We start from the raw sequence: 23115 nt of genomic DNA on the forward strand, positions 1-23115 counted from the left end.
CGACTATCACTAACTACCACCAACCCCTCGCCTCCATCCTCAAACTACTCCCCCTCCCACACTGACCCTCTGCCATCGGGCTTCTGCTCCAACACTCTATAGAGACTGTGCTCAACGGACTACTTGCTGCCAAGTTAAAGGGTCACTTTTCTATATTCATCTTCCCCGACCTCTCGGGGGGGGGGGGGGGGGGGGGGGGGTCACCTTTGACACAGTTAACCACCCTCTTCTCTTTCACACTCTTTATTACATTCACCTTTGGGGCTCAGTTCTCTACCGGTTCTTCTTCTCTTTCCAACCACTTTTTCAGTGTCTCCATCCCAGTCCCATTCTCTCCTCCAGGCTCGGTCCTTCTCTTTTCCCTCTGTATCCCTCTTCTCTTGGCGATCTGATTCGCTCTTTCAGCCGCCGGTTCTACCTTTATCTTGATGACACGCACTCTTCCCCCGACCTTTTATCTTACCTACTTCTTGAGAGACTATCTCGCCACCTTTACGTGGGTGTCCCAATGCGTCCTAAAACTCAATATGGCCCAATCAGAGCTCATCACCTTCCCTCTCGCCAGAGCCACCTCCCCCCCCCCCCTCAACTCAGACACTGAAAAAAAACATTCTCTTCTGTCTCTGTATTATCTACAATACCACCCTCCCCTCTATAGCTTCTACTACCATTGCAGTCACCTTCGAAACATTGCCAGAATACACCCTCTCACCCTCAAGAACCCTTATCTATGCCATCATCTGCCTTGCAGGGATTCTTATCACCTGTTTATCCACACCCTAATCTGTCCTAAACATACACCTTCCCTCTCGCTGCTCCACTTTGCCAATTCCTTTCAGGATTCAATTCAAACTACCGTCACACCGAGCAACTTACACGTAAACTACCGCTAAGGATATAGGGTGATGTTATCTATAGAAACCAGAGTCTGACATTTCTCTAGATAAGAAAATGAAACCAGGTTGGTTGGTTGTATGGGAAACACCATCCTTTTCTTCCGCATTTGTTTTAATAATTGTGAGATGATCACACTATGCGATCCTGGATTCACCACGCACACACAATATTCTTACAAATATAGATTTATTTAAAGCATTACAAATCAATACATTCAAAATCATTTCAATACAATCAAACTGTAAAAGTTAGTGCAGTATCGATCCTGTTTTAGACATTACAAAAGAACAAATGCTGTTGGGACTATTGGTCAGAGCTGGTACAACCTGTGGCTGGGCTGCTGTACAATTAGAAAACACTTATCAAAAATTGTTTCCATTTAGTTGTTACTGGTACAACTAGTACATCCTATTTATAATAGTTACTTGAACTACATGTATTAACTTAATTTGTTTTTTAATCGCTTTGCTGGATATTACGACACAGCTTTACATCAACTCTAATGTCCTGTTACTCATGAAACATTTCAGCATAGTGTCCATTCATTTACAACAATACAGCCACTGGGGGCGCTATCTGTAGAACTCTATTTCATATATTTAAAAGGCAAACTAATCTTAATTATTTTTTTTTCTCTTTGTGCTGTGTATAGGAAAGTATACGACATAATATTTTCTATAAGTTCTATATTTGACATTTATTTACACCAAGCAGGCAGTCAGGGGTTGTCCGCAGAGGTGTCCTATGCTCAATACCCTTTCTCCCCCCTTCTAAACAGATATCTAATAATGTAAAAGTACTACTTTGGCAAGTATGAAAGAGTAGTTTTATCTAAAAAGGAGGGTAAGCATTATGATGGTGCCAGAAGTGGGATGTTTACCTGCTCTTTGCAGCTTGCACTGTCACTAGACATCCTGACAGCCTTCCTACACGCTTATATAAATAGATGTTTCCTTATAACCTCATTAGATAAATCACATCGGAATGATTTAAAAAAAAATAAATAAATGAGGTAACTGTATTTAATTTTACATTAAAGGGCAAAGAAGTAATCTGGCCGTTCCGGTATTGGAACAGAGACGTGTTTTTCCTGAACACTCACAGCCCAATAAAGCGATAGGTAACTCTTAACCAATAAAAGGTCAACCAGAGATTCCCACTATCTAACGTCATGGAAGGCCAGGATGCAGGAAGCCGCACCAAGCTCCACCCCATTAGAAAACCAGGAACATAACAGATCTGAGCCACTAATCCCTCCATGGCTGTGGAGGACATTAATGTCTGTGTACAACAGACCTCACATTTCAACCTATGAATATATTAGTATTGTTAACAGATTTTCACCAAGCAAATCACGCGTTTCACCATCATTGCAGTTATATATTCTATCAGCATATATTTCAGTTAAGACTCCTACCTCCTGTACCATATTTACCTGAATGCGGTAGTACTTTTACCAGAAGAGAACCAGAGCAGTGATCTACAAGTAAATAGTAAGTTCTTGGGTTTTATTAAGTGCTTTTTCTGTTGTGTGTTTGGGGCATTTATAGTAAATACTGAAGATCTGCTTGTCCTCCATGAGGTCATCTCCGCAGCTTTACACTTACTGACCACTGTGGTCTGTTGGAGATAATGGGATTACCATGCGGGAGCGTCTGCATAGCAACCTGTCCAAAGTTACTTGTGGGGTACCCCAGGATTCTGTCTGCAATGGTAGAAGCCTGAAGCCATTTACAATGATTGTTTCTCTGCATTAGAGGCTTTCCTGCATAGTAAGCCCACCACCGCTGTCTGCCTAAGCAGACGGACCTCAGGTAGGCTGCATGGAGGGTACAGGTGATATAATACATATATATCTCATTTAGGTAAATATTGTACTGAGAAGCAGTTGTTAGGATACAAGGATAAAAAGAGAGGAATCACACACACACACACACACACACACACACACACACAATATAAGGCAACGCCAGCATTATAAGGGATTGGGTCCGGGAACAGGAAGAGCAGAATCCCCGGGTTTAAGATGCACCAAACCTGTTGGAAAGAAAACAGTGAATGTGAAACTGACTGTTCTCAATGAATGTATATTATTATCCTTTATTTATAAACCACTAACATATTACACAGCTCTGTACATTGTGGGGATCACAGTATATATATATATATAAATGATGTACAATGACATGAAACAGAAAGTAGAAGTGGCCTTGCCTATATGAGCTTACAAACTTATATCTGTGGGGAACACGCAGGGTAGTGGAATAATAATAATTGTAGCTGCTGGTGTGGAAAGTCTGTGTTTATCCTATATATTTATGTAGTAATGATGAGCTGTATGATACACCATCAGCGCTCTAGGCTGTACGATACACCATCAGCGCTCTAGGCTGTACGATACACCATCAGCGCTCTATGTATAACATCATCCTTATTACAGGTAACACCAGACCTCTAAGTAAAGACGAGTTGTGGAAGGTAAGAGGGCACAGACAGAAAACTAGCCTTTATTCTGGCCCTGTAGGCGCAGTCTCTGTTTATGGGGCAGATGAAAAAGTAACTATATATTTTTGAAGGGTCTGGTTATACTTCTATCATCAGAGTGGACTGATCGGATCTACATAAACCACATCTAGCTCTTAAAATATCAAAATAAATTACTGCAGGTTATAAAGGAACTGAAGGCGGATTTATCCGAAAAATATGTTGTGGATCCAATGCACACGGGTAACACAAATTAAATAAAGAGGAGTCGGAGGGTGATCCAAGCGCCTGGCATGAAGTGAATGCATACATGAATAAAGAAACCGAAAACAATCAAACTTTACATTATATCGCACAGACACTGGTGAGAGAAGTTTCGGGGCCGAACCTTCAGTGCACTCCCATCGTCATTTATTTATATAGTACCAGACAATTCTGTAGCACTTTACAATTGGGAACAAGCAGTAATAATACAATACTGGGTAATGCATACAGACAGAGAGGTAACCTAGGGAGATTAAGATGCTGGTTGAGGAATATTATAAGCTTGCCTGAAGAGGTGGGTTTCCAGAGAACACTTGAATGTTTGAAGACTAGAGGAAAGTCTTATAGAAACATAACTTATCTAGAAACAGTTTGCATGCGCTTGTCTATGGAATACTATTGATTGACTTTCTGAAGTGCTGCGAGACTGCTGTCAACGATCGGATTACGGTTACGTTGGTCTGATGACCCCTCAGACTGTCTAATCATTAGGTCTCAATACAGTATCAACTATTGATCGATCAGGTCAGCCCAGTGAGGAGAGAGAGAGAGAGGGGCAAAGATTGTCTTGTATTATACCTTGTATTGTGCTGATCCAAGAGGGCTTCATAAAAAGTGATATCCAATGGGTTTATTGTATAGTATATTGATGTGTAACATATTAATAGTATTATACACACACACACACAAGTGCATCTAATATTTTTTAGAAATAACCGTTTTGTGTCACTAGGCTGCTTATTGTTATTAAACGACTGGTTATGTTTGTGGAGTTGTGTGTACACTACCTTTATGTAGGTGTTGTGGTTTTTAAGAGCGATTGCTGATCAATAAAAACTATTATTCTTAAAGATCCTGCATGACGTCTATATCTGCTGTATTCCTGTGACCTACCCATAAGAGTCACCTCTCATCCATCCCCACTGACACCACACTCTGCCCGCTACCCAGCGGTCCTGATCCAAAGTAAGCACTCAGCCACAGCCAAGTGCAGAGGTTCTGCAGCAGTTACACATCACCCAGAAGGAAGTGGTTCCAGGTAAAGTATACAGCTTAAACGTAAACCCCACTATACCCCCCATCCAAGAACAAAGTACCTCTGTGAACAAGTCCTTAGTGAAGAGGAATATAATCAAGGTGAAAACAATGGTCAGGCAGTAATCTAATACTAGCCCAAGAGCTATGTGGTCTACTAAGGCTGCTTTAACTGGAGCGGTTGAAGTATTTAGCAATGGAGGGGTCACAAAGACATTGTTTGGGTCACTAGGATGTAGAAGCGGCCACTAGAGGGCACATTTTCTGCAGGATATTCGACTGTGTTCTGCAGAGAGGACTGCTGTATGCGCAGGTGTGCCCTCTAGTGGCTGCCCCTGTGTTCTGCAGAGAGGACTGCTGTATGCGCAGGTGTGCCCTCTAGTGGCTGCCCCTGTGTTCTGCAGAGAGAACTGATGTATGTGCAGGTGTGCCCTCTAGTGGCTGCCCATGTGCTCTGCAGAGAGGACTGCTGTATGCGCAGGTGTGCCCTCTAGTGGCTGCCCATGTGCTCTGCAGAGAGGACTGCTGTATGCGCAGGTGTGCCCTCTAGTGGCTGCCCCTGTGTTCTGCAGAGAGGACTGATGTATGCGCAGGTGTGCCCTCTAGTGGCTGCCCATGTGCTCTGCAGAGAGGACTGCTCAATGTGCAGGTGTGCCCTCTAGTGGCTGCCCCTGTGTTCTGCAGAGAGGACTGCTGTATGCGCAGGTGTGCCCTCTAGTGGCTGCCCCTGTGCTCTGCAGAGAGGACTGATGTATGTGCAGGTGTGCCCTCTAGTGGCTGCCCCTGTGTTCTGCAGAGAGGACTGCTCAATGTGCAGGTGTGCCCTCTAGTGGCTGCCCCTGTGTTCTGCAGAGAGGACTGCTCAATGTGCAGGTGTGCCCTCTAGTGGCTGCCCATGTGTTCTGCAGAGAGGACTGCTGTATGCGCAGGTGTGCCTTCTAGTGGCTGCCCCTGTGTTCTGCAGAGAGGACTGATGTATGCGCAGGTGTGCCCTCTAGTGGCTGCCCCTGTGTTCTGCAGAGAGGACTGCTGTATGCGCAGGTGTGCCCTCTAGTGGCTGCCCCTGTGTTCTGCAGAGAGGACTGCTGTATGCGCAGGTGTGCCCTCTAGTGGCTGCCCCTGTGTTCTGCAGAGAGAACTGATGTATGCGCAGGTGTGCCCTCTAGTGGCTGCCCATGTGCTCTGCAGAGAGGACTGCTGTATGCGCAGGTGTGCCCTCTAGTGGCTGCCCATGTGTTCTGCAGAGAGGACTGCTGTATGCGCAGGTGTGCCCTCTAGTGGCTGCCCCTGTGCTCTGCAGAGAGGACCGATGTATGTGCAGGTGTGCCCTCTAGTGGCTGCCCCTGTGTTCTGCAGAGAGGACTGCTGTATGCGCAGGTGTGCCCTCTAGTGGCTGCCCCTGTGTTCTGCAGAGAGGACTGCTCAATGTGCAGGTGTGCCCTCTAGTGGCTGCCCCTGTGTTCTGCAGAGAGGACCGATGTATGCGCAGGTGTGCCCTCTAGTGGCTGCCCCTGTGTTCTGCAGAGAGGACCGATGTATGCGCAGGTGTGCCCTCTAGTGGCTGCCCCTGTGCTCTGCAGAGAGGACTGATGTATGTGCAGGTGTGCCCTCTAGTGGCTGCCCCTGTGTTCTGCAGGGAGGACTGCTCAATGTGCAGGTTTGCCCTCTAGTGGCTGCCCCTGTGTTCTGCAGAGAGGACCGATGTATGTGCAGGTGTGCCCTCTAGTGGCTGCCCATGAATAATAACAATCCATGATTGATAAAGTATATAAAGTGGCAATAAAATGACCCTGTAGATGGAGTTTATATTCTTTCTAGGGAGAACAGAGTTTTATTTTTACTAAACAGGATTGTGTGCTAGACTGATATGTTGCTTTCATAAAACAACCACTGTGCTGCTTATATTGCATGAAAGTTGTGGCTGAATTGTGCCCAGATGCGGCATTTCTAATTGTCTCTACGCTGCACAAGTGACAACGTGGGGAATGTCTCACTGCAGGAGATACGAGGACGCTGCCTGCAAGTCAGACACGTTAGACCCCTTTATCTGGCTTTGGTTGGTGCCGTAACCTACAAATGTCAGAGGCTTCTGTAATATCGCGGGGCAGCACAGTGGCCTAGTGGTTAGCACTTCTGCCCCACAGCACTGGGGCCATGAGTTCAATTCCCAACCATGGCCTTATCTGTGAGGAGTTTGTATGTTCTCCCTGTGTTTGCGTGGGTTTCCTCCCACACTCCAAAAAACATACTGTTAGGTTAATTGGCCGCTATTAAAATTGCCGTCCGTCCGTCCGTCTCCGTCTCCGTCTCCGTCTGTGTGTGTCTATATTAGGGAATTTAGACTGTAAGCTCCAATGGGGCAGGGACTGATGTGAATGAGTTCTCTGTACAGCGCTGCGGAATTAGTGGCGCTATATAAATAAATGATGATGATGATGATGATGATATCGTAACACCTTATGGTACATTATGTTTATTATAGCTAATGATCCATCTATTAAAGGATAACTCCACCCAAAATAAAAAATATTTTTTTAATTGGGGTTTGATAAATAAAATATTTAAAAAAAAAAAAAAAAAAAAAAAAAGAAGAAGGATCATCATTCAATGCAAACACTGGGTCTGATTCATTAAGGAAAATAAAGCACAAAAAAAGAGTAACTTTGCACCTTGCCAAAACCAAGTTGCATTGGAGGGGGAGGTAAAATTAAAATGTGGGGTCAGATTTATAGTTGGGGTAGGGCATGTCCTAGGTCAGGCTTGGCTAACCTGTGACACTCCAGGTGTTGTGAAATTACAACTCACAACATACCCTTCCAGCAATAAGCTGCTATATATTGGTAAAGCATGCTGGGACTTGTAGTAGCACAACACCTGGAGTGCTACAGGTTAGCCAAACCTGTCAAAGATCAACTTTAAATTTCAGTGCAAAAATAAAGTTATTACGGTAAGTATTTGTGCAATACATGAAAAAACAGCCAGTATTAAACTTATGAGCAAAATAATAAACTCATTTGCACCCCTTGTATTGTAACATGGTTTAGACCAGGAGATTTGCTTGTTTTTTTTAACTTACTTTCCTGAATGAATCATGTCCACTGTGTATAGGGACTTTGAGTTTGTGTGGCCTCAATCCCAGGATCCATTGCAAATTGTCATTGCATATCCTGCTCCACAATGTAACATCTCATTCCTATATTACGATCCCCCTAGATTCCCATCCTAATCCATCTCTGGTCCTATGGACCCATCTATGGTGGTCGTGGGGGGACACAAGGAATTCGGGATGGGAAAAGAGGAGAAAAGACTTGATGACATCCCAAACACAGCATACGGTGCTCACTCATCATCATCACCATTTATTTATATAGCGCCACTAATTCCGCAGCGCTGTACAGAGAACCCACTCACATCAGTCCCTGCCCCTTTGGGGCTTACAGTCTAAATTCCCTAACACACAGACAGAGAGAGAGACACAGACAGAGAGAGACTAGGGTCAATTTGTTAGCAGCCAATTAACCTACCAGTATGTTTTTGGAGTGTGGGAGGAAACCGTAGCACCAGGAGGAAACCCACGCAAACACGGGGAGAACATACAAACTCCTCATAGATAAGGCCATGGTCGGGAATTGAACTCATGACCCCAGTGCTGTAAGTCAGAAGTGCTAACCACTACGCCACCGTGCTGCCCTACATACACACATACATACACACACGTCTGTACCATCCGTGCACGTACTTCCTATGTGAGATACTGCATCTGCAGCTGCCCTCAGTCACTGCTGAAGAAACTTGAAGGGAATCTACAAAGCTCTCATCTGAGAACTCCCCCTAAGGACAATATTCTGATAAGAAGTACCGGCGAGGTAGCAGGGCTGCTGCACCAATACCCATGGGGACCACGTATATATATCCGATCCCAGAACGTAAATGTTACAGCCCAGACCTTGCACTTACCAGGGTTTGGCTTTGTAATATTCATCCGGTGTCACCGTCTTGATGCCACCAAAGTAGTCCAGCACCCAGATGTTGGTGATATTGAGTTTGGCAAAGAACCAGTTATGGTCGGGAGGCCAAGTGCTCATCTCGGGGTGACGGGTGAACAAGGCCAACTTCGCTTTGTCTGTTTCTGTGGGATCCACCTGTGCAGAAAGCATTCACAGATAACATAACAAGCAGTGTATGTCCTGTACCCCACTAGAGACCATCACGGTACATTGTATCCCTCTCTGTGGGGATATTTATAACTATACCTCTATATAGCTCCCATTGCGGAAGGGCTGGGAATAGAACAGACTCTGATGTCAGAGGCTGTCTGTCTATGACGGACTCAGTAAGAGTCTAATCTGTGCACATGAGTGGTAACTGTCACAATATAGATTGGAGGGGGGGGGGCTACTACAGAATTAGGACCAGTTCCGGGGCGTCCTCACCTTCACAACGCTCCCGGACATTATAGTATGAGCACAGAGTGGGCTCTCGGGGTCATAGTGATGTAGTCGGCAATACGGTGTCTGCGCCAACGACATGGTCAGAGACGCTTGTGGGGTCACCTGAGGACACAGAAATGTCAAATTACTGGACGTGAAATATTTGTAAAACAAATCAGAGAAGACATCGGTGCAGATACTGTAATGTACAGATGTTATTACACACATAAGGTTATTGGTTATCTATGAAGTATGAGATCACCACACACAGCACAGGGAGAGATCTCACATGGACAAGAAAACAATATACAATGTTTACTTTGCAGCTACAATTAAGTATTCTGAGATAGTCACTGCTCTCACCATTAGACGCAGTGTTTTACTGGAGTCCATGGTTGGCTTTACCTGGATATTGACGCTCACACAACACTACTGTCATTCTTATAAATACACACTTGGTATCTCCACACAGCGGAGGCCGAGACAATATTTATATAATCTGTAGGGGGCGCAAACCCACAACACATCTGGAAACAGCCGTACAATATAAAAATATGGTCTTTTTTGCTAAATATTTACAGGACCCCTCCCCAAAAAAACAAAACAAAATAAAGCCTCTAATTATATCTCCATCAGTGTGTTCACAACAAGCACATTACAAAAAGCAGCGCTGACACCAGGGCAGGGAGCACACGGCCACGTCTAGCCCCTCTCTCCTTATAACACTAACTTCAGAGGAAAAAGAAGAAAAGGTTTTGTAGTGAGGAAGACATAACGGAGTGAATACATTTTTTAGTAAGAATCCAGTGGCGAAGGTGGTGTATATGTATGTATGTGTGTATATTTGCGTGTATGTATAAGTGCGTGTATATATATATATATATATATATATATATATATATATATATATATATATATATATGTGTGTGTGTGTGTTGCGTAAACACATGAATTGCAAATAAAATAACTGCTGTAGCCACGGTGCTCTGCAAACCCTGAACTCTGCGCTCATTCTCACAGTACAGAAAGAGAAGTGACAGTTGTCCCAAAGAAGATGCCGAGTCATGTATGTTGTGTAACAGTGTTACCCAACACGCTGCTTTCTGGTATGTTATTTGCTGACTCACTGCAAACAAGAGACTGGAGGAAGAAAATAATGATAAACCTTATCTGAAAGCCAAACGTGTGTTCCCAGCACCCAGATCCCCCCTCTCCATACGTGTGTTCCCTGCACCCAGATCCCCCTCTCCATACGTGTGTTCCCTGCACCCAGATCCCCCCTCTCCATACGTGTGTTCCCTGCACCCAGATCCCCCCTCTCCATACGTGTGTTCCCAGCACCTAGATCCCCCCTCTCCATACGTGTGTTCCCAGCACCTAGATCCCCCCTCTCCATACGTGTGTTCCCTGCACCTAGATCCCCTCCTCTCCATACGTGTGTTCCCTGCACCTAGATCCCCCCCCTCTCCATACGTGTGTTCCCTGCACCCAGATCCCCCCCTCTCCATACGTGTGTTCCCTGCACCCCAGATCCCCCTCTCCATACGTGTGTTCCCTGCACCCAGATCCCCCCCTCTCCATACGTGTGTTCCCTGCACCCCAGATCCCCCTCTCCATACGTGTGTTCCCAGCACCTAGATCCCCCCTCTCCATACGTGTGTTCCCAGCACCTAGATCCCCTCCTCTCCATACGTGTGTTCCCTGCACCTAGATCCCCCCTCTCCATACGTGTGTTCCCAGCACCTAGTTCCCCCCCTCTCCATACGTGTGTTCCCTGCACCTAGATCCCCCCTCTCCATACGTGTGTTCCCTGCACCCAGATCCCCCCCTCTCCATACGTGTGTTCCCTGCACATAGATCCCCCCTCTCCATACGTGTGTTCCCTGCACCCAGATCCCCCCCTCTCCATACGTGTGTTCCCTGCACCCAGATCCCCCCCTCTCCATACGTGTGTTCCCTGCACCCAGATCCCCCCCTCTCCATACGTGTGTTCCCTGCACCCCAGATCCCCCTCTCCATACGTGTGTTCCCTGCACCTAGATCCCCCTCTCCATACGTGTGTTCCCTGCACCTAGATCCCCCTCTCCATACGTGTGTTCCCTGCACCTAGATCCCCCTCTCCATACGTGTGTTCTCTGCACCTAGATCTCCCCTCTCCATACGTGTGTTCCCTGCACCTAGATCCCCCTCTCCATACGCGTGTTCTCTGCACCTAGATCTCCCCTCTCCATACGCGTGTTCCCTGCACCTAGATCCCCCCTCTCCATACGCGTGTTCCCTGCACCTAGATCCCCCCTCTCCATACGCGTGTTCCCTGCACCTAGATCCCCCCTCTCCATACGCGTGTTCCCAGCACCTAGATCCCCCCTCTCCATACGCAATTCTCAAAGTGATGACTTTAGCTAATAAACGTTCTTGCGCCTTTCAAACTGAACATCACTCCCAGCACCCTGAGCGCCTGATTCCAAGTAACGGCAGCCAGTCGGGTTCAGAGAGTGCCCAGGTTTCCCCTAAGAGACGGTGCAGAGAAGCTGAACAAGGTTTTATAATTTTTTGCTAAGATGTCACATTCCACTGATCACTGTAACTGGAGAGTTATCTCATTAAAGCCAGTGGGGGCGATTACGAGCTATAAAACTTTTCTTTTTAATTCATCTCCAGTGATTAGACTTATTTGGCGGTTTTTAATAGAAATAAAGCAGTGTGAAGCAAGCAACTTATTTTTCCAATTACCCAGCACAGGGATGACATTAACGTCTGTAAGACCAGATTCATTTTAATGGTTTTACATGGAAATTACTTTTTAGTTTTTCTTTCTACACAAGTATATTTTATATTCGATTCTGGGACATATAGAAGGTTTCTTTTGGCAACATACTGAGAGAGACTTAAAACAAAAATGTGTCTATTAATAATGATTTTTAACTAAGAAAAACTAGACCAGAATCACAACCCCTCCATCCCCCCAAAAAACAAACTTTCCATAAATGTTCCCATGGTTTTAGGGACAGCGATTGGGACACATTTTATTTACCTTGGTGTTTGTTTGTTTTTTAGGGGGAGCATGGGGCCGAGGTTGTTATTACAGTCAATACTTGTAAATAGGAGGCAGCATTAGTTAGTCTTTTTTTGCTGGCTAGGAGCATTTGCAAGTTTCGCTTCTTGATATCACACCCCCCCCCCCCCCCCCACCACCACCACCACCACCTCACTACACAGCTGCTGCTTCTCCTATTTTGTGTCTTATTGTTATATATGGAGCAGTATATAATAAGAACCAGTATCTGAGAGATAACAGAACACGGACATAAGACGTAACTGGAGTGATCGGTTCGTGCGTCACTGGAGAGATACGGTCACTTCACTGTTCTATACCAATATCAAACATTTTACCCTACATAGCATTTCCTATTCATTTCATCACCAAATCACTACATACAGCCTGCGCCCATGTTTATTATTAGTAATAAATACAATTCAGTTTAACTAGGATGCATGTTGTACTGTATGGTTAGTGCTGAAGATGATACAACTTAAGAGGGCCACACAAGGCAGTTTGGAACATGATTTTAGGGCACTGACATATTGGGTTAGTCGCCTGACACTGGCTGCAGTATCACAGCGTTATGAAGAGTCAGAGGATGAAGACTGGAGGCCCCAGACATGGCGGCAGAACGCAGATAGTGAGATAAGTGGGTTCATCTATAGCCGACTCTGCATTATAGGATCGCTCTTTTAAACGCAACAACTGCTTTAGTAACTATGGGGCCTATTTACCAAGCTCCTAATAGCCCGAAAACTGCCACAATTTTCTGCAGATGGCCAATGAAGCCCATGGGGAGAGCACTGCGGTAGAGGGATCTTTGGATCTCTCACTTCCCACCTGCCCTCCCTCCGGTTACTATCGCACAGGTGGGCACTTTGTCATAGTGACCACAGAGGACATGTGACTGCAGTGTTCTGTGACTGCTGTTCCAAAAGAAGAATCTCATAAATAGTCGTTATCTTTCATTCTTTATTATTGACGATAAGAAATGAAAATAATCGTATTTAAAAGATGCCCCCTAAAAATGCCCCTTGGGTTTCTCTTGGTCGTTCTCTTCTACAAAAGTTTAGTTAATGAAACAGATCAAGGTCACCCCATGGGTTTTCCTGGTGTATATCTGAAGTAACAGGAGTATCAATGAATCTCCAAATAGTACTTAAGATCTAGATACTTCATTACACACATGAATAGTAGTAAATAATCAGTTTTCATTATTAATATTTATTCCCCCATGATAAATAAAATGACAGAGAGGTCAGACATGCTGGGACAAAGGACAAGTGACCACCCATTGGAACATGCACAGGTAGAGAATCTACTGACCACTATCACAGGGGGTCACCTGACCTCTAGTTACCATCATGTCAGAAGGTGGGGGGAAACAACTCACCTCTAACTAACCAACGCTGGGGGAAGGGGTCACATGGTCATCAACACAAGGTGGGTTGGGGCAGGCAATCACCTGACCATCAGAACAGAGGGGGCACAGGTGAGGGGGGGGGGGGTGGAGGTCACCTGACCATCAAAACAGAGGGGGGCACAGGGGAGGGGGGTGGAGGTCACCTGACCATCAGAACAGAGGGGGGCACAGGGAGGGGGGGTGGAGGTCACCTGACCATCAGAACAGAGGGGGGCACAGGGGAGGGGGGTGGAGGTCACCTGACCATCAGAACAGAGGGGGGCACAGGGAGGGGGGGTGGAGGTCACCTGACCATCAGAACAGAGGGGGGCACAGGGGAGGGGGGGTGGAGGTCACCTGACCATCAGAACAGAGGGAAGCACGGGGGGGGGGGGGGGAAGGGAGGTCACCTGACCATCAGAACAGAGGGGGCGGAGGGGAGGGGGGCACAGGGGGGGGTGGAGGTCACCTGACCATCAGAACAGAGGGGGGCACAGGAGAGGGGGGCACAGGGGAGGGGGGGGTGGAGGTCACCTGACCATCAGAACAGGGGGCAGGGGAGGTCACCTGACCACCAGCACAAGAAGGGGGATCACCTGACCTATAGGAGGTCACGTGGGGTGAGGATCACCTGACACTAGTACCGGTCCCAGCTGCCGCTCCCGTCTCCATGGTAACACAGGTCAGCTGACCTCTCACCTGCAGGTCCTGCACGGAGATCTCCATGGCGGTCAGGTAGAAGTAGATGACACCGCTGCTGTGGCCCCGGGGTCCGTCACTGACTGAGAAGACGTTGGCGAACGGCTGCCCCCTGACCGGGTCATGGCTGGAGATGGTGGCCAGGGAGCCCCAGTCACAGTGGTGGGCCACATAACGGGCGACCCGGGCCGTCTCGTTGTGCGGGGGGATGCCGGGTTCGGGGGCCCCCGGGGGCAGCAGGAGGAGGAGGAGCGCGGACACTCCGCAGCACACGTACAGTCCTGCCCGGGACAACATCACTGACTGCCGCTCTCCGGCCTCCAGGCAGAGTCCTTCCACTAACCCACCAATAGCAACGCCCCACCATCCGCTCAGCCAATCATAGCGCGGAGCAGGCGTGGCCATGTACATGTAAACAAGCAGATCTGCTTGGTAGGCGTGACTTTGGTGTATACCATCCTCTCATTGGTTGTTATATTAGACGAGCTCAAGCTGCAGCCAATCACATTAGAGCTGAAGTTTATTAGTAGAAGGAGGTGTGTTTATGGATTGATGACAGTAAAACGGACCAATCATAAAAAGAAGGCTGCTGTGCTGACCAATCAGAGTACATGTCATGAGAAGGAGGCGACCTGAGTGCAGGGGGTGAGTGTCAATCACTCTTCTGTATAGGGAAATGTTTCCATACGTTCAAACCAATTACTTCTCCGCTGCAGCAGTCCTACAAGGCAGGAAATGATTATACTGACTATCAGAGTTATAGAGAGGCCCCTCAGTAGACTGATTGCTGCCTGAATAAGTCACATACTGAGGGGCCCATACACAGGGGCCCCTGCCACATGTGGGACTATAGAATTAGGAAGAAGGAACCTAGGAGGTCTGTTTAAGTGTGTGTACATGGTACATATCCTATAATAATGCCCATGTGCTTTATAAAAAATATATTCTTTATGAATAGCAAAAATAAAATATTCCTAATGTACAAATTCATAAATGATTTAAATTCATGATTTAGATCTGAGGGCATTTTTTGTGCCCATCATCAGTCCTTGTATTAACATTTACTTCATACTTGCCAACTCTCCCTGAATGTCAGGGAGACTCCCTGATATAGGGGTGATCTCCCTCACTCCCTGAAGAGTCTGGCATTCTCCCTGATGCTGAGCCAGTACAAGACGTGGTTGGCTTCGCCATCTGTGGCATGATGACGCAGTTCAGAAATTGTGTCCTATGTCCATGCATTGATGCCTATGGAGGTGGCCATTTTCATGGAGACCAAGATTTAAGCAAACACTGACAGGTAAGACAACATGACTTCAGTAATGGAGACAGAAATGTAAAAGACACTTCAGTCTCTAGAGATTCATTAGCTGCTTTTCTTTAACGCATAGTTGCCTACTCTCCCGGAATTTCTGGGAGACTCCCACATTTCTGGGAGACCTTCTGGGCTCCTGGGAGAGCAGGGCAACCTCCTACCTCCTGGTTCTCGCCCCGCAATAGATAAGTGGCGGGGGAGGGCATAATTACGCAAAAATCATGTCATCTTAGCAGGGGTGGGGCAAAATTATGAGATTCGTCAAGCCCCGTCTCCGCATGCCCACCTCCTCTGTGATCTCCCTGAAGCCAACGAGGAAAAGTTGGCAAGTATGATTTACTTGTGAGTTTAAATATAGTTTTTATTTTTTATTACAGTTGGCACACATACATTTAGTGATTATGTTCTTTTTAATAACATGTTTGTTGTTCTATTTTAGTTTTGAGTGGATTTATTTAAATTGATATTTTCTGAGAAATAAGCTTCCTGCACATTATAATTGAGCAGCTGCACTGTCGTATTCATTTTTAGCTTTCAATTTAAAATCGTTTTATATTTATATATTTAAAGCAGCAGGAGAGGGGGCGGTATAGCCTAAAACCGTATACCAGCCCACTGCGACCGCTTTATGCTGAGTGTATTAAAGACATGTCATCTAAGATATTTATTGAGCTTTTTTTAAACTTTGGCTTTTCTGGCAAGTGTTCTGCTATTAGTGCTTATTTAATTGGAATACTTGTTAAAAAGTCTGTTAAGCGTTCTCCAAAGCTGCCGAATCTTACAGGGTTATAGCCGGTGCTAAGATTGGGCGCTGCAATAACGAGCTCTGTCACCACCAAAAACACCTATTATCACAGGCAATAGGACCCATTGATTAACATGCCCCTAATGTAGTGTGAAATTATCTGCACAGAATCAGTTCACATAACAGTAAAATGCAGAGTCACAGATAGAATGTAGATCTATCTGTGCATACTGGATTAGCTAATTAAAAAATATTGCTCCCTTTACTATTGTTAAAGACCCAGTGCTTCCTGAACATATACTATATGGACAAAAGTATTCAGACCCTTGACCATTACACCAACAGGGACTGCAATAACATCGTATACAAATACATATACTTTAATATGTAGTTGGTCCCCCCTTTGCAGTGATAACAGCTCCCACTCTTCTTGGAAGACTTTCCACAAGATGTTGGAGTGTTTCTGTGGGAATTTGTGCCCATTCTGTAGAGCATTTATGAGGTCAGGCCCTGATGTTGGACGAGAAGGCCTGGCCCTCCGTTCCAGTTCATCCCAAAGGTGTTCTATGGGGTTGGGGTCAGGGCTCTGTGTGGGCCAGTCAAGTTCTTCCACATGGAAATCATCAAACCAAGTCTTTGTAGTCCTTTGTGCACTCGGGCACAGTCATGTTGGAATAAAAAAGGGCCTTCCCCAAACTGCTGTCACAAAGTTGGAAGCATTGTCCAGAATGACTTGGTATGCTGAAGCATTAAGATTGCCCTTCACTGGAGATAAGGGGCCTATTCCAAACCCTGAAAATCAGCCCCAAACCATTATCCCTCCTCCACCTAACTTCACAGTTGGCATAATGCAGTCAGGCAGGTAACGTTCTCCCAGCAAACAGAAAAGCGTGATTAGTCACTCCACAGAACACGTTTCCACTGCTCCATAGTCCAGTGTCCGTGTGCATTACACCACTCAATCTGACACTTGGCATTGGTCTTGGTGATGTGAGGCTGCATGCTGCTTCTCGGTCATAGATACCCATTCCATTAAGCTCCCGCCGCACAGTTTTTGTGCTTATATTAATGCCAGGGCAAGTTCGGAACTCTTCAGCTATGGAATCAGCAGAGCGGTGGTTACTTTTACGCATCATACGCCTTATCAGTCGTTGACCCCGCTCTGTGATTTTACGTGGTCTTCCACAAAGTGGATGAGTTGCTGTTGTTCCTAAACGCTTCCACTTTCTATTAATATCACTTACACTTGACCGTGGAATATCCAGCAGGAATGAAGTTTCAGAAATCGTCTTATTGCAAAGGTGACATCCTATCACAGTACCACGCTTGAAGTCACTGAGCTTTTCAGAATGACACAGTTTGTATCACAAATATTTGCAAATGAAGACTCCATGGCTAGGTGCTTGATTCTATACACCTCTGGCAACGGGTCTGATTGAAACACCTGAATTCAATAATTAACAAGTGTGGCCAAATACTTTTGTCCATATAGTGTATTTATATATTTAAATCAGTTGCAGTGGCAGTATAGCATAAAACCGTATACCAGCCCACTTCAACCACTATATGCTGAGCACATTAAAACACGTCATCTAAGATATTTATTGAGTTGTTTTTTAAAAAATTGGCTTTTCTGGCAAGTGTGCTGCTATTTAGTGCTGATTTAATACTCGTTTAAAAGGCTCTTAAGCGTTCTCCAAAGCTGCCAAATCTTACAGGGTTATAGCTGGTGCTAATAACGAGCCTTGTTACCAGCGAAAACGCCTATTTTCACAGGCAATAGGACTCTTCACCCGTTGATTAACATACCTCTAATGTAGTGTGAAATTAACTGCACATAATCAGTGCACAAAACAGTAAAATGCAGTTACAGATAAAATAGATGTATACTGTGCATACTGGATTAGCTAGTTAAAAAAAAATGATATTGCTCCATTTATTATTGTTAAAGAACCAGTGCTTCCTGGACATATATTAAAATGATTAACTACTGTATAAATCCATACAAGAGTACATCAAGTGCACTTGGGTGAAAGAGAGAAAACAAAGTTCTATAAAAAGGTCATTTTGTAATGAAAAAAATATTTGTTTCTTTCAGAAATCGGTTACTGTCAGTGTTCAGTGCAGCTAATTTCGGCCACAAGTTGCCGGTCATGCCTCTAGTATGGTAAGATTTGACCATGCCATTACCAAGCTTTTTATCCTAAAGACTCATCATTGGACCGGTGCATGTACTGGGTAACTGCTATACACACACTATTCCTGATTGTTGTGTCACCTGCATTACAGGTGAGTACTGGTCTGGTTGGTGCTGCTTAGGACCTCTCTACACCTTTATTTAAAGCAGTAATCCCATAAAAAAATTAGTTGTGGTTTGTTTTTGGGGTTTTTTTTAACAAAAATTACTGTGTTAGACTATAATAATCTTGGTAATTACAATTTTCCCTTGGTTTGTTTCTTCAGGCTGCTGGTAATGATTTATAATTCTGCACAGTGTCATGTGACTACTATGGCAACCACAGTCACACGGCACATGATTAAGTGAGCAGAGAGGCTTTGGAACGCCCCTCTGAGCGCTGTCTGCACTGTAATATCCTCCACCTACCCCTTCTCCCATCACATTACATGCTGAGAGCTGTCAGTCTGTGTTTGTGACCGGCAGCTGTACTTGACTGCCGTTAAGATAGATTTTGAAAATAAGATAATGATTTTTAGTAGGACAGCTAATAACAATGGCTATTATATGCATGCTGAAAAGGTACTTAACTTGCTATCTAAAGGAAAAAAAATATCCTTTCCATAAATCCCTTCACAGCTCCCTATCTGTTTCAGAATTCAGTTCAAGCTCCTTTACACTCTCTCAAAAACCTCACCTTTGATTGTCTGGCGCTACAGAATTTGTGGCACTTTATAAATAAATGAACAATAATAATTATATATGGGATTTCTGCTTTAAATGTATCCCTTACGTAAAACACATTTTAAAGCACTGTTTGAGGTTAGCCACACGGTAACAGTAGGCAGCGCCAAGAACCATAGAGTTGGGATGTGACGTAAAATAAACTAGCCGGACAATGTGGCCACTTCCACAATATATATATATATATATATATATATATAACTTATTGTATAAATATATTTAAATTATTAGTGAAGTGCGCCAATTTACATCATTGCAAATGTACTGATTTTTGATACTGTGTATTAGAAATGTACTGTTATCTGGGGTATTGATTTCATTTGTTTGAAGAAATTTGTCGTGTACATTCGAGAGGAAGCCCTCAATTATTGTTATTATTTTTGACTTATAAGGCGCCACAAAGGGTCCGCAGCGCCGTACATTACATATACAGAAAACAGAACCAAGACACAACATGATACAAAAATATATACAAACACAAGTGACAGGGTAAAGCAAATCAGATTATATCTGACAGATAGTGAAAGGGATGGTAGAAATCAGCGAGAAGAAGGCCAAAGCTTAAAAAACAGGGATAACATGGCTAGCGAAGCAGCCAAGAGGTACAGAGGGTGAAGGAACAGAAGAAGGAGCACACAAAGAAAGAGGGCCCTGCTCATGAGAGCTTACATCCTTAAGGATAAGGCTTATTAAGTCTTATTAAGTCTTTTCAGGTGAGTGGCCAACATGTCTTTTTAGTCTGAATGCACCGCAGGAGGTCATTACCTTCCTTTCATGTGTAGTTTTCATCCTGTATGTTAGAATCTGTCTGAATAACGCAACCAGCAAGTTTTAGGAAATCATTGTGAATTTTGTAAGTTAAATTGCGTTAACTCCACGTCTAGAGAAATATCACATCCTGATGTTAAATTATCTGATGTGATATCAGAAGTTTTGGTGCCTCGTCGAATCAGGGGGCCGGGCTACCCCCAGACAACATGTGTGTAAATCTGTATAAAAGGAGCACTGTTTGACCATGTAATGTATCATTTTCCATCTGACTTCTGGATGATCACCAGTACCACAAACTGGTGTGTAAAAGTCCTGGTCAGGACTCTTGAGCAATAAACCATCACTGCTTGAAGACTCTGCTTGAGACTATTACCTGCTGTATCCTGTAACCAACAGGTAAGATCTTACACTCTAATCTGTTCCACGTCTGTCCTGTGATGAACTCAGCATCTCTGTATCAACGCTCTGCCCGCTACCCAGCAGTACTGTTCCATAGTAAGCGGTCAGGAGGTACCAGCCAACTCACAGCAAAGAGGCGCTGCGGCAGCTATACCAGATAACCCAGAAGTAAGCAGTTCTGGATGCTGCAAAGGAGCCCCGTGGTGGCAGCTGAATTCTCAAAGACCCCGATCAACTGTGCAGGAAGAACATCCCTCCGTTCTTCTTCCCCCTACAGAAGGGGTGGTGAAGTAATTCCATCCGGTCACAATGCCTCTGTCAAATTGATGCAGGAATATTGTGGTGTTAAATGCATATCTATATGACACAGTTCATACTTTCATCTTGCTTTTTATTTTCAATAATACATTTACAAATATAAATGTTCTTGAAAACTGATGTTTCTTTTGTATTCCCTTCAATGGCCACATGGGGGCAGCGGTTCACTGCTCATTTTCTGCAGCATTCCGTACAGCACTCAGATTGTAGCTCAGCAGATATGACAATGATTTATTATTTGCAGTAAGGTTTGTCTGTCAGTGCACCGAGCCATTTGTCTATAATCATATAACGTGCTTATTATAGCCACGTGTTTGAAGCGTGCAGCAGAATTTGGCCAGGGTCTTATCTACCTCCAAAGCTCCCCTTGTGAGACCTGACTAGCTGGTTAAATGATGGACTATTTTTAGCAGTGGTGGGTAACTCAGCCACACGTAGCTGTGTATAGGTATCGGTGGGATTAGTGCAGAGTTACTGATCTTACTCCCACCTGTACTGGATCACACCTGTCCCAGCCTCCGCTCAGCCGCACTCTCTGCTCTTGTTTCAGCTGTGCCCTCTTTCCATTATAATGTCAGCTCTCTTATGAGCAGGGTCCTTCATATCCTTTATTTTAATCTCTGCATTTATTATGGGGTTTACTTGTATGTCCCTATTTTATGTATGTCCTGTTTTCCCCACTGTTCAGCGGCCACGGAGCACTGTTGCACCTTACAAATCTGCGATGATAACTAATTTCTGTAAATTGTCGTTTCTGATCCTCTTATATTTTTTGTTTTTGATTGGTTAGTGGTATTTTGTTAATTTGTTATCTTTTCACTGACCGTGATTGACACTGTGGCTAAAGGTAAGCTGGGCGATCTGTGCGTCTGGCACTCTGGGCCCTTATGATTTCTGTATTCTTCAATGTACCGATTCCTCCTTATGTCACTGCACATTGGGGTTATCATGTTTTTCCAGCATTTATTCTTTAGCTGCCTTTTTCTGCCTTCCGAGTATAAAAAAGCTGAGCAAAATTTGGCTAAATTCCCAATCCATCCAGCCATACTGCCGATCTGCTACATTCATATTTGGATGAGGCCATCCTGCTGAATCACTAAGTACCATTTTTTTCTGGGTGCCACTAATTGGGTCTGCCCCACGGAAATCGCCAATGCAGACTTCCATGTATCTGACACTTGCACCTCCTTACGACTGGAGAAGCAGAACGGGGGAGAGAAGGGGAGAATGTGGCTGGTGTATACCTGCAGAATCACTGATAAACGCTCATCAGGATCGTATCTTCTGCACCTGCTAGAGGACAGGTGCAAATCCACCTTGATGATGTAAACCAGGCGCCTACGCTGCTGATGTGGAGGCATCTCCAGATGTGGACGTATGGGCACAAGTACAATATTTTTGTTTGAGCTTTTATTAATAGTGATTTACAGCCAATTTGCAAACATCTCTGCACCCGTTTCCTTACTTCCTATCATTGCATTGTCGGTATGTCTGTTTCTGATTTGAGAATAGTCCCGGGTTGTAGCATTGTCCAGTTCTGGTTTTAGCTGGGTCTAGTCCTGTAAGTGATCTGGAGCTCTGATTGGCTGCAGATTGGTCTAGTGCAGAATTGCAGTGGCAGCAGGATGCCCCTAGAGCATGGCACAGTGCAAACAACTAAAATTATTTATGTCCAGCCCTGATATTTAAATGTAGGAGACTATATAACATTGGTGGCTAGGTCTTTAGCGAGCCCTGGCGACCCCCACTGCCGCCTCCTAAACTAACTAAAAAATCTCCTTCAAGTAGTCGTATTGACTCCTGTGTGGCTAAGGTCACGTATGCGCATAGCTATGGGTATAGATACACAGAGGCTTCTCCGGTGGTGATGGACTCCATTGAAAGGGTAGGTTAACGCCATCTTGAGATTTTTAAGGCTAGCGGCAGCTTTTCACCACTTGTTAAATTGGGTCACATTGCAGTCCCCATAGAGGTCTCTGGAGACTACGGTGAGATCTCTGATTTTCTTCTGTTTTAACTCCTTGATCAATTGAAAGAAGCTGTGATAACCATAATCAGCTGTTTTCTCCAGATGTGGCAGCTTAATAAACAGAACACCTAACTAAGATTAAAGGGAAAATGATTGGATCAAAGTGATATCTCACAACGTCTCCGAATCGGAACAAAAGTCCTGACACTCTGTTCAGCTGTCCCCAGAAATTGGGGCCGTCCATCCTGCTTTATGAGACGTTGCTGAAATTTTCAGACATACCAACAGGCTGGATTTGTATGCTTGGTCCTCGGATGGTAAAAATCTGGAATTTCAATGCAAAGTACACACAGTGTGTCTTCTTGAAACCAGGCCATGCTCCAAAAGTCTTCGCCTCACTGTGCATGTAGATGTACTCACACCT

At 44.9% G+C, this 23115-nt stretch overlaps 2 protein-coding genes across 2 annotated transcripts in view; one reads left to right on the forward strand and one right to left on the reverse strand.

Annotated features, from left to right (window-relative positions):
• Positions 1 to 1066: 1066 nt before the first annotated feature.
• On the reverse strand, positions 1067 to 14599 carry CREG1 (cellular repressor of E1A stimulated genes 1). Its single transcript, XM_075197370.1, has 4 exons — positions 14255 to 14599; positions 9114 to 9233; positions 8638 to 8822; positions 1067 to 2934 (listed from the first exon to the last, which is right to left on the reverse strand). Exons 1-4 carry the CDS (start codon positions 14549 to 14551, stop codon positions 2919 to 2921), a joined length of 618 nt encoding a protein of 205 aa, XP_075053471.1. The 5' UTR covers positions 14552 to 14599; the 3' UTR covers positions 1067 to 2918.
• Positions 14600 to 18487: 3888 nt separating this feature from the next.
• Positions 18488 to 23115, forward strand: part of RCSD1 (RCSD domain containing 1) — an 82102-nt gene continuing 77474 nt past the window's right edge. Inside the window, exon 1 of the mRNA XM_075197367.1 lies at positions 18488 to 18603. Within this exon, the coding sequence (XP_075053468.1) occupies positions 18544 to 18603 (60 nt within the window). The 5' untranslated portion in view covers positions 18488 to 18543. The remainder of the gene's footprint in view (positions 18604 to 23115) is intronic.

This window comes from Mixophyes fleayi, chromosome 2 (genome assembly GCF_038048845.1).
Source record: "Mixophyes fleayi isolate aMixFle1 chromosome 2, aMixFle1.hap1, whole genome shotgun sequence".
In the NCBI taxonomy this organism is placed as follows: Eukaryota; Metazoa; Chordata; class Amphibia; order Anura; family Limnodynastidae; genus Mixophyes; species Mixophyes fleayi.